General features: G+C 37.7%; 1 protein-coding gene across 1 annotated transcript; it reads right to left on the reverse strand.

Annotated features, from left to right (window-relative positions):
* Nucleotides 1–9,259: 9,259 nt before the first annotated feature.
* Nucleotides 9,260–10,094, reverse strand: LOC127082300 (uncharacterized). The gene is made up of 3 exons (XM_051022534.1): nucleotides 10,080–10,094; nucleotides 9,694–9,970; nucleotides 9,260–9,606 (listed from the first exon to the last, which is right to left on the reverse strand). Exons 1-3 carry the CDS (start codon nucleotides 10,092–10,094, stop codon nucleotides 9,260–9,262), a joined length of 639 nt encoding a protein of 212 aa, XP_050878491.1.
* Nucleotides 10,095–11,490: the final 1,396 nt, after the last annotated feature.

Consider the following 11,490-nt stretch of genomic DNA (forward strand, 5'->3'; position numbering starts at 1 on the left):
TTATTAGCTTGATATTCTCTTGACTTTTGGGTCTCATGGAGGATCATATATGCATAAGATGATGAAATATGAAGTATACCTTGAAATATTTGACCAATTGGTGAAGAAACTTGTTGAAGAAGTCACATAAGATACCTAGATGAATTAGGGTTTCCAAGGCAAACCAACTCCAAACTCTTGATGATTTCTTGATCAAAATAACATGTGAAGATCATGGGGATCCATATGATACTTAGAGCCAATTTAGACCAATTCTTGATTGAGCTCCTTGTAATGAGGGTCTTAAACCCTAGATATGAGCTTGATAGAGCATAGGTGAGCATGTGCACTACTTACAAAAAGAGTTAAACTACACAATGACATATTTTTGATATTTTGGTTAGTAAACAAAGAAAAATGAAGTATGATACAATCAAGTGTGCTTCGTGATCTCTCCCAATGCAAACCCAATGAATTAGGGGTAAGGAGGATGCCAAGTTGTGATCCTAATGCTAATGCATATGATAAGAATAACATGAGGGATCTTAGGGTCAAAATTGGGGTCTTACAAATAGATGCCACTAAAAATGCCACTTTCGATCATATGATCAGATGAAAGAAAGGTGGCATTTTTGAAGCTCTTCGACATTGTTTGTCCATTTCATACATGTCACTTCAACGAAGCGTCAGGGTAATAATTATTATTGTGGTCATTATGAATAATTTACACCAAAACTTCACATCACATATGTGCGTGGAATCTATCATGATCACATCTTGCTTCCTAGGAGATTTAAATAAAAATGAAATCAATAAAATTCTCTCAATTCCACTTTCATCTTTCCTTAGAACCTTTATGGCGCCATTTGTCAACATTAGCACGCCATGTGGCTAAAGTCACTTGTGAGGGGGGGGGGGGGGGGGGGGGGGACCGAACCATTTTTCCTTTGGGTATTTTAACACGATACCTCCATCACTTTCCTTTCTTCTGAAACTCAGGCAAAGAAAAACCTTTTAGAAATCTCACGGTTTTCCTTCTTCTTCCCTAAGTTTTTCAAATGAAACTTTGTTTACCATAATGGCACTTCCAACTCAATCTCATCCACCTTTCACTATTGGTATTGACTTACCCTTTTATGTCAACAATCGTACCTATGTTCTTGAACCTCCCATTGAGGATGGAAGAAGGAAATCATGGTACCACACTTCCTTCATCCCCTACACTCTCACTGGTTCAGTGGATGCATTCATGGGTTCACTACCCAGGTGTGTAAAGAAACCTTACATGGTGAAATAATTTTTTCCAACTTATCCTGATTACGAACCCTTGGTGTTTATTGACAAACCATTAAACTTTAATTTCTTCAAGAACCAAGTTTTCCTCTCTTTTCCTCCAACTAAGGACACTGAATATATCAAATAGGTGGACATGGTTGAAGAGAAGAAGAAACACTTTTAGAGGGATTTAGGAATTTTTTACCTAATCCAGCTATCAAGAGTTGGTCTCTCCTACAAGTCTCACATGCTCATCTCTGCCATGTGCTTCTGGGACACATCGACCAACGTGTTCCATTTACCTTATGAGGTGATAACTAGAAGTAGGGGTCGAAGGTATTAGGCTGTCTCAACTTACTCCCAATGACGGGAAGTTTTTTTCTTTGGAAATATTTGAAAATTCTTTCCAATTGTTTTATAGGTGCAAGACCTTCACCTAAATAATGGCCCCATTTTCCAGTCGGCAGTATGGTCCCGACTGGTTTAGGAAACACTTTCCCTATCCATCCCGACAAGAGGAGAATGACATACATGAAACCTTGTTTTCATGCTTTAATCCCACTACTTTGTGTTCGAGGCTTACCTCCTTAAAAACAGGATTGAGGGTGGATCCTTACCAACCAAACCTGGTGGCCAGGCAGTTTCTTCTAAGCACACTGCTTCCTAAGTGCTTCATTCTTAAAGGTGATGCCTTCTTCTTCTCCACCGATAATTCTATCGAGAAGTGGCTTAAAATATGCCATGTGTTTTACAAAAGGAAACAAGTTTTCCTACACGCCTTCGACTATAATATCTCCTACCACTGCACTCAAGAATTTGAGGAGTGGTGGGCCATCCATTAATAGAATGTGCCAGACCACACCCTCATGGCACAATGCTTGGTTGACGCTTTCTCCTTCTTGCGAGAAAAAGGTAACTCTTGTCGACTGGATATGATGATATTTAATGTCTTACCTTGGATATTTTTAGACTAACACATCCTTGCTTTCTCTTTTTGTAGGGGTCCCCACTAATCCAAGGACTTCAACTACTGGTTCCCAAGGCACCAATACCACTAGAACTCCAAGGGTATAAGGACCAACCCTTTTTTCTTAGTGCTTTCTTTATTTATTGTCATCAACGTTATTGATTTATGATTGCACTCTCATGGTAGAAAAATAACAAAGGCCTCTACTGCTACAAGATCGTCGAGGAAAAAAGATCTAGATGATGACACCGACGATTCTTCCGATGAAGAGATTCTAGTTTGTACCCTTACTCTAACATTTATCTCGACTTCTTTTAACTTTTATAATTTTGTTAAACCATGTTAGTCTCTCCAGAAAGAGAGTGAGTTCAACATTAGTGATGATGGCCAACAAATTCCTTCCATTCCTCCACCATAACCAACAAATGCATGCATCCACTTTGTTGAGGCTGGTGTTTCACCCTATAGGTGAATACAACCCCTGCTAAAGCTTATCTTGGGATGAAGAAAAAAAGGGGTAAGGCGTGAAGCTGTAACAGTCTTCAATGATGACAGGACGAAATAAAGTTCCTTGCCACCTCTGTATAAAAAGAAAAAGAGTGGCAACACCTCCCAATAACCGACTTAAGAAGATGAAGATACATCTTTTAATCCCTCTCCAAACACTTAACATGTAAATTTGCTTCTTATGCTCTCATTTCTCTTGTTGAACCATACTAACTCAAATAAAAAACTTGGCAGATGGTCAACACTAATCCTGAAGGCCCTCAGCCTCAACTAAATGAACTGGACAGTCGTCCTAGGGATTCAAGCATCAAATACACAACACCTTCGTCAACCACACCATCTGACAATTTGCATACTGATGCTAGGAATGATGGGGTGATCGACCAAGCAAGGCCAATTGGTCGCTGGATGATGGAGCCAATTTTGGAAACTGATGAAAGTCCAACAACTAAGTCTCTAGCTGCAAGGCAAGGTCGAGGTACTACGACACCCACTCCCCTAACAAACCAGGCTAAAAGTTTTATGCCAGAAGCTCTTGTGAGGACCAATCCTCCACAAGGAACACCTGGGGGGCCTCATGTATAAAAGACTCTCGACGTTGTTGTGCAATCCATGTACAACCACTTTCATGGTCTCCTGGTTATGGTGGCTTTCATGAACAAAATCATTTTTCCCCTACTCCAGGGTCTTTGTATCAATCTCAAGAGAGTTTCAATGAAGTGTCCACTTCGACCATGAATGCTTCAACATCTGCTGGTAACCAAGAGAACCCCGTCGAGGCTTTTAAAAGACTCGTTGACAACCAAAAGGGTTTCTCTAATTTATCTCCTAACTCGCTTGGTGGCCATCTCGACAACTTTGATGAATTATTAGAGCATTTAAAGTCTAAACGTGTTGACCTAGATCTTCTCCAAACAATCAAAGATGATCCTATCACCTTGTTCAAGACCCAAGGGTTGGTTTTGAAGTTGAGCAAACTAGAAGTACCAAGCCCAATTCATGATTCTGTCTTGGACTTTGAACCTCTGCTTGAGCAAGTTGTCCAAGTTGTTAGGAAAAAATAAGAATCTACCATTTGTTTCGAACTAAGAGATGGTATCATACGGGAACACCAGATCCTGGTTTATGAGTCTCAAGCTCAAGTTGCTGAGTTGGAAGAAAAGACTAAGGAAAAAATAAACTAGCAACTCTAGAAGATGATATCTTGACCCGGACTCAACAAATAAATTGGGTGCACTTGAAGGTCGAGGCGGAAGAAAGGAGAAAGCGGAGTTAAATGCTTCTGATCTGAATTATGTTGACCAAAATCTTGTCGAGGCTACTAACACTTGTCTGGAACGTGCCAAGGCTTCTAAAACATTAAAAGCCAAAGTGGACAAATTGAAAGGTGACGATCACTAGGTTGATAGAAAGATTGAGCGCACAAGGCTAAGCTTCGAGGAGTTAAGGAGCAAGCTTTCTAGATGATATCATTTTTATTTTGTTTATTTTCTTGTATTTTGAAATGCATTTCCCATTTTGTATGGTCTGTCATACTGTTGGCATGATTAATAAACCATTTTGGCATCCTTTTTTGCATTTTATGTCAAAAAAATTTCTTGCAACATAGGCTTGTACTTTTTTAAGTATTCTCCACTTACTTGTAATACTCGACCCTCAGAACTTAAATCCTTAATTTCATAGGAATTATTTGAAAACACATGATTAATTTTAAATGGTCCTTCCCTATTCGAAGACAATTTCCCTAAGGTTTTATCTCTTCGATCCATAGATAATATTACCTTCCACACGTAATCTCCGACATCAAATAGTTTTGAACTGACCATCTTATTATAGGCTTTAGCTACCCGCTCTTTTTATCTAATCAGAACGTATAAAGCGGTTAACCTTTATTCGTCTAGGTCGACTAACTCATCCATCATTATGCTCCCGATCTGCAGGGATTTCTCAATGCCTTTGAATTCTCACTGACTACAAATGTATTTTTACAGGCTACACTATGTCATACCCAAAGGTTAATGTAAAAGGTGTGGCATTAATTTCCTCCTTATGGGACGTTCAATAAGCCCAAAGTGCTTGGTCTAGTGTCTTATGCCAATTCTTTGGCTTTTGGCCCACATGTTTCTTAATCAGCATAATTATAACCTTGTTTGCAACCTCGACTTGACCATTTGCTTGAGCATAATAAGGAGTAGAGGTAAACAACTTGGTCCATGATCATGAGGTGTACTCAACCATCTTTCGTCTAGCAAACACCATCCTTAATATGTGGTTATGGTTTCAGGGATCCTAAATCTAGAGATTATGTGACTTTGGATGAAGTTAATCACCACGTCTTGGTCGACATTTACCAAAGGTATTACTTTGAACCACTTGGTAAAATAGTCTATGCCTACCAAAATGTATATGTGACACTTAGACAATGTCGGTATAATATCGCCTATCAAATTCAAGGCCTAACCTCTAAATGGCCAAGATTTGATAATTGCATGTAGATCACTAGCTGGAACATGTTGAATTTCCTGCGTGCTTTTGACATTCCTGGCACACTTTAGAAAATTTTATACAGTCTTTTAACATGGTAGGTCAGTAGACTCCTTGTCGAAATAACAACAACTTCATCATGTGGCCTGCTTGATGGACGCCACATGATCCAATATGTGCACTAAATATTTCACAGTAGTCCTCACTTTAAGTAAGGCATTTAAGTAAAACTCTTTCAGAAGTCTTTTTGAATGACTCATTGCTCATGACCACGTAACTTAATGCCTAGTATCTGATCTTTCGATCTGTTATTCCTGTTGGAACTTTCAGGAACTCTATGATTGGTTTCCTCCAAACTTCGTTTGACAAATTGGCAATGGCGAAAGTTTTGAAGATTTTGGGAGGACTAAAACAGTACGAACCCAACACATCCCAAACCCCAATTTCCATCTTATAAACACCCCTCACAATATTTTCAAGAATTTTAATCATCAACCATATACATATATCAACAATTCATTCACCAAACATCAACACATCATCACTTTATAATTTCCCATTATTTGTTCATCATGTTCATATCCCCAAAACCCTAATTCCATGATCATGACAGAAAAATTCGGGAAGCATCATCACATCAAATTCATACAACAATCAAGGATTTATATATAACAATCACAATCTAATCATCTCATCATACAAACATTGTAAACCACCAATAATTTCAATGAAAAACATGGTAAAGAGTAAACCTAAGAGGGAATGGCCCCTAACTACGCTCTCAGGGATATACACCCTTATAAGAACGGTTTTTCTCCCCCTTACCTTAGATTGTTAAACTCCAATTCTTGACAATGGTAATTTTCTTGATCCTCCTAGATTTTCCTCTTCTCTTCCTACCGCTCTTTTCCCCAAGTTTTCACGTATTCTGTAACTTCCCCTCTTCTCACTCAAACTTTTATAATGAGCAGACCGAGCCCTACTGTCCTCATCATATAGTATGCATTTGTCCTCCAATTCAGGAATCCGAAAAGTCTGTTGATACTTGATGCCCTGCTTGATCTCAGGACGCAACCCAGTCTTAAATTTGATACATTTGAAAACCTATGTAGCTGCACCATTGTTGGTGGAAAGAATTTCACAAGTTCCCCGAACTTAGCAACATATTTAGCAACATTTAAGTTCCCTTATTTTAATTCCAGAAACTCAATCTCTTTCTTACCACATACATCTTCTAGAAAAATACCGCTCTGGAAACACTCTTTTGAAAACAACCCATGTATTTTCATCACCCACAACTTCCAATCTCTGGCGAGTGTTACCCCACTAATTATCAGCTTCCTCAGCCAGCATATGCATACCGAATTGTACTTTCTATTCCTCAGTACATGACATTACCCTGAAAATCTTCTTAATATCCCTAAGCCATGCATGTGCTCCCTCTGGATCATACCTGCCTTTGATGGTAGGCGGGTTGTTCCTCTAAAACTTTCCCAAGCTGCAGAACTCGTCATTTCCTCCCTGTTGGTTGTTCTGCACAGCTAGAGCCACTGCTTGCAAGGCGGACACAATCTAAACATATCAACAACATGGTTATAAGAAACTTATATCAATAGTCTTCACACACTATTCACATACTCAAAACTTATAAGACATTATACACCTGACCGGATGGACCAACCTGCTCCGATACCATTTTGTAATGCCTCAGACTCCTTTCAAGATTACCGACTGACCCCACAAACCAACACGAATCTTTTCTGCATGCTTTATCCTCATTCACACGCTTTTGGGAAGCTTCCTAGAAGGTCACCCATCCAAATACTACTCCAAGTCAAACACGTTTAACTATGACATTCTTATATGTTAGACTACTGAAAAGAAGATGCATCTTGTTGGTATATGTAGTACTAATTAATCCTTATAAGTCTTCCTTCAACCAGGCAATCCCATATCTGTAGGGGTGTGCAAAAATATGGTTAACCAAACTATATTACTAAACTGAATTGCATTGCACAATAAAATGATTGAACCACTTATGGTTAATAAACTGAACCATTTAAGTCAAACAATTTTAATTCAGTTTAAAATCGATTCATAACCAATTTTCTTTTATAAATTACTTTAATTATATAAATAATATTTTTTTATAAATAGAAGAACAACTATTGAGAGTGAAAACAAAAAATTATTTGTAATTAAGAAAAATAAAAATAAAATAATAAAAAAAAGGTACAATTTTTTTAGAAAATAAATCTGAAAAAAAATTGTATTTCATAAAATAAAAAATATTTTTTTCTGAAAAATAATTTTTTTTATTCATTAAAGGATTTTTTTTTCTATAAATAAAGGATTTTTTTTATAAAAATAAATATTTTCAAATATTATAAAAAAATAGATTTTTAAATTAATTTTTTTAATAAATTAAAAAAATTGATTTTAAAATAGTTCAAATTATAGAATTGGTTTATAATTGCAAACTAATTATAAACAAGTTTATAAACATAAACTGGTTATAAACTAGTTTTAAACTAAATTGGAACTATTTTAGTAGTTATCTGTATTTTTATTGAAGTGGTTATTATAAACTGAATTGAACTATAAATGTGGTTTGTTTTAGTGTAATTCATGAACCATGAACACCCCTACATACATGCACAACCTCATGATCCCTCTTATTTCGATCTGAATTCAATTTTTTCCCTAGAAGCTTCTTGGAGTGTTTCATTGTCATGCCTCGTGCACGGGCAACCACTCCCTCGCCCTCGCCCTCGGGTTTCTCATATCAATGGTTCATCATATGAACCTGATTCCCCCTTCGGGATCCCGAACTTCCCCTCCGGAGTTCCGGATAAGTTTAACGTTCCCCTTCGAACTTGAGCTTATCTCCGCCAACTCAACAATTTATGAATGCATGACATGGAAAAAATGCTACTGAAATACTTGTCATTATTCATGTCGTGATCCACAATCGGTCATACAACTATAACCATGCACAACATAATCCACCCTTCTGGATTATCATAACCGCAAGTGAACAAACAATTCAAATGATTCACCATGTCACAACAATTTACTAATATAAACTTCATTATGATTCATTCTAACACACACAAATATAACAATACATCGTGGTCCACCATTGATCACTCAATACACTTATCTAGTATGTAGTCAACCCTTATGGACTACCACTAACGTCATTAACACACATACCAATCATTCGTGACACAACGATTAAATTATCGATACGGACTTCATTCATATCCATCATATTTTTACACTTCTTTCCACCTACTGTAACCCTCTGATAAATCCATTAAAATTATTTTTCCCCTGTATCAAAATTATAGTACTCCCTCTCAGCTAACCAACGCACCAAATCCCACCTTAAAACGTGACTGAGTTAAAATTTATGACTAAAATTGTACAAAGAATTTTTAAAAAATGGTGTTGTTTGGAAGGACTAAAATAGTACGAACCAAACACATCCCAAACCCTAATTTCCATCCTATAAACATCCCTCACGTTTTAAGGTGGGATTTGGTGCGTTGGTTAGCTGAGAGGGAGTACTACAATTTTGATACAGGGGAAAAATAATTTCCATCCTATAAACATCCCTCACAATATTTTCAAGGATTTTCATCATCAAACATGTATATATATCAACAATTCATTCACCAAACACCAACACATTATCACTTTATAATTTCCCATAATTTGTTCATCATGTTCATGTCCCCCAAATCCTTATTCCATGAACATGACAAAAAAATTCAGCAAGCATCATCACATCAAATTCATACAACAATGAAGGATTTATATATAACAATCACAATCTAATCATCTCATCATACAAACATTGTAAACCAACAAGAATTTCAATCAAAAACATGGTAAAAAGTAAGCCTAAGAGGGAAGGACCCCTCACTACCCTCTCATGGATATACACCCTTATAAGAATGGTTTTTATCCCCCCCTTACCTTAGATTGTTAAGCTCCAATTCTTGACAATGATAATTTTGTTGATCCTCATGGCTTTTCCTCTTATCTTCCTAGCTCTCTTTTTCCCATGTTTTCACGTATTCTGTAACTTCCCCTCTTCTTACTCAAACTTTTATAATGAGTAGACCGAGCCCTACCGTCCTCATCATATATTCTACAGTTTTTCACCAGTTCAGGAAACCGGAGAATATGTTGATACCTGATAGCCTGCTTGATCTCAGGAAGCAACCCATTCTCCAACTTGATACATTTGGAAACCTCTATCGCTGCATCAATATTATATGGACAGAATGTCACAAGTTCCTCGAACTTAGCAGCATATTCAGCAACAGTTGAATTCCCTTGTTTCAATTCCAGAAACTCAATCTCTTTCTTACCACGTATATCTTCTGGAAAATATTGTTACATAAACGCTCTTTTGAATACAACCCATGTGATTTTATCACCCACGGCTTCAAATCTCTGGAGAGTGTTACCCCACCAATCATCAGCTTCCTCATTCAGCATATGTGTACCGAACTGCACTTTCTGTGCCTTAGTACACGCCATTACCCTGAAAATATTCTCATGGTCCCTAAGCCATGCCCTTGTTCCCTTTGGATCATACCTGCCTTTGAAGGTGGGCAGGTTGTTCCTATGGAACTTTCTCAAGCTATTAAACTCAATAATTCCTCCCTGTTGGTTGTTCTGCATAGCTCGAGCCACTGCTTGCAAGGCGGAAATAATAGCATCATCATTCCTTCCATCCGTATTCTAAACATATCAACAATATGGTTGAAAGAAACTTATAACAATAGTATTCACACATTATTCACATACTAAAAACTTATAACACACTATACACCTGGTTGAACGGACCAACCTGCTCGGGTACCATTTTGTAACGCCTCAGACTGCTTTCAGGATTACCAACTAACCCCATAAACCAACATGGATCTTTTCAGCATGCTTTATCCTCACTCATGCGCTTTCCAGGAAACTTTCCAGAAGGTCACACATCCATATTCTAAACATATTAATAACATGGTTAGAAGAAACTTATATCAATAGTGCTCACACAATATTCACATACTAAAAACTTATAAGACACTATACACCTGACCGAACAGACCAACCTGCTTTGATACCATTTTGTAACTCCCCATACTGCTTTCAGGATTACCGACTGATCCCACAAACCAACACAAATATTTTCAACATGCTTTATCCTCACTCACACCCTTTATGGGAAACTTCCCAGAAGGTCTCCTATCCAAATACTACTCCAAGTCAAGCACGCGTAACTATAAAGTTCTTATTTGTTAGGCTATCAAAAAAAGATGTATCTTGTTGGTATAGGTAGTACCAATTAATCCTTATAAGCCTTCCTTCAACCTTGCAATCGCATACCTGCACAGCCTCATGATCTCTCTCATTCCGATGTGAATTTGATTTTTTCCTTAGAAGCTACTAGGAGTGTCTCATTTTCATGCCTCGTGCACCGACAACCACTCCCTTGCTCTCGGACGTTACATGTTACCACTCTTCTCACCAATTGGAATCAGTTATAAGGATGTAGTTGTCTAAGAATGAGGATGAGCAAGATGTTGATCCAACTTAATATAGGAGGTTGATTGGATCCTTGTGCTATTTGTGCAATACGCGACCGACTTGGTGTTTAGTGTCGGTATTGTGAGAAGATTCATGGGGAGACCAAAGGTGTCTCACTTGGCAGTAGTCAAGAGGATCCTAAGATATGTCAAAGGTTGTGTTGGCTGCAGAATTCTCTTTCCTGCAGAGGATACCGACAGAAAATGCAATTTTCTTGGTTTTACTTATTCCAATTGGTAAGGAGATACAAATGATCAAAAGTTTACAACTGGATACATCTTTATGTTCGATGTAACATCAATCCAATGGTGTTCGAAGAAGGAACCGCTAGTTGTTCTCTTATGTTGTGAGACCGGGTACATTGTCGCTTCGTTATGTGTGTGTCAAGCCGTGTGGCTTATGAATCTATTGGATGAGATGACCAACAGTGGGGCTGAGGCTGTTACACTCATGGTTGATAATGTTTACGCGATTAATTTTGCTAAGAACCCAATAGCACATGGGAGGAACAAACATATTGAGATGAGGTTTCACTACTTGAGGGAGCTTGTTAGTGAATGAAGGTTACGTTTGGGATATTGCAGAAGTGAAGACCAAGTTGCTGATTTGTTGACTAAGGGAGTCACAAATGATGTGTTCAAGAGGTTGAAAATGAACATGAGCATGAAAGACTTGGAGCACTT

The sequence above is a fragment of the Lathyrus oleraceus genome, chromosome 5, assembly GCF_024323335.1.
Source record: "Lathyrus oleraceus cultivar Zhongwan6 chromosome 5, CAAS_Psat_ZW6_1.0, whole genome shotgun sequence".
NCBI classification, from domain to species: domain Eukaryota; kingdom Viridiplantae; phylum Streptophyta; class Magnoliopsida; order Fabales; family Fabaceae; genus Lathyrus; species Lathyrus oleraceus.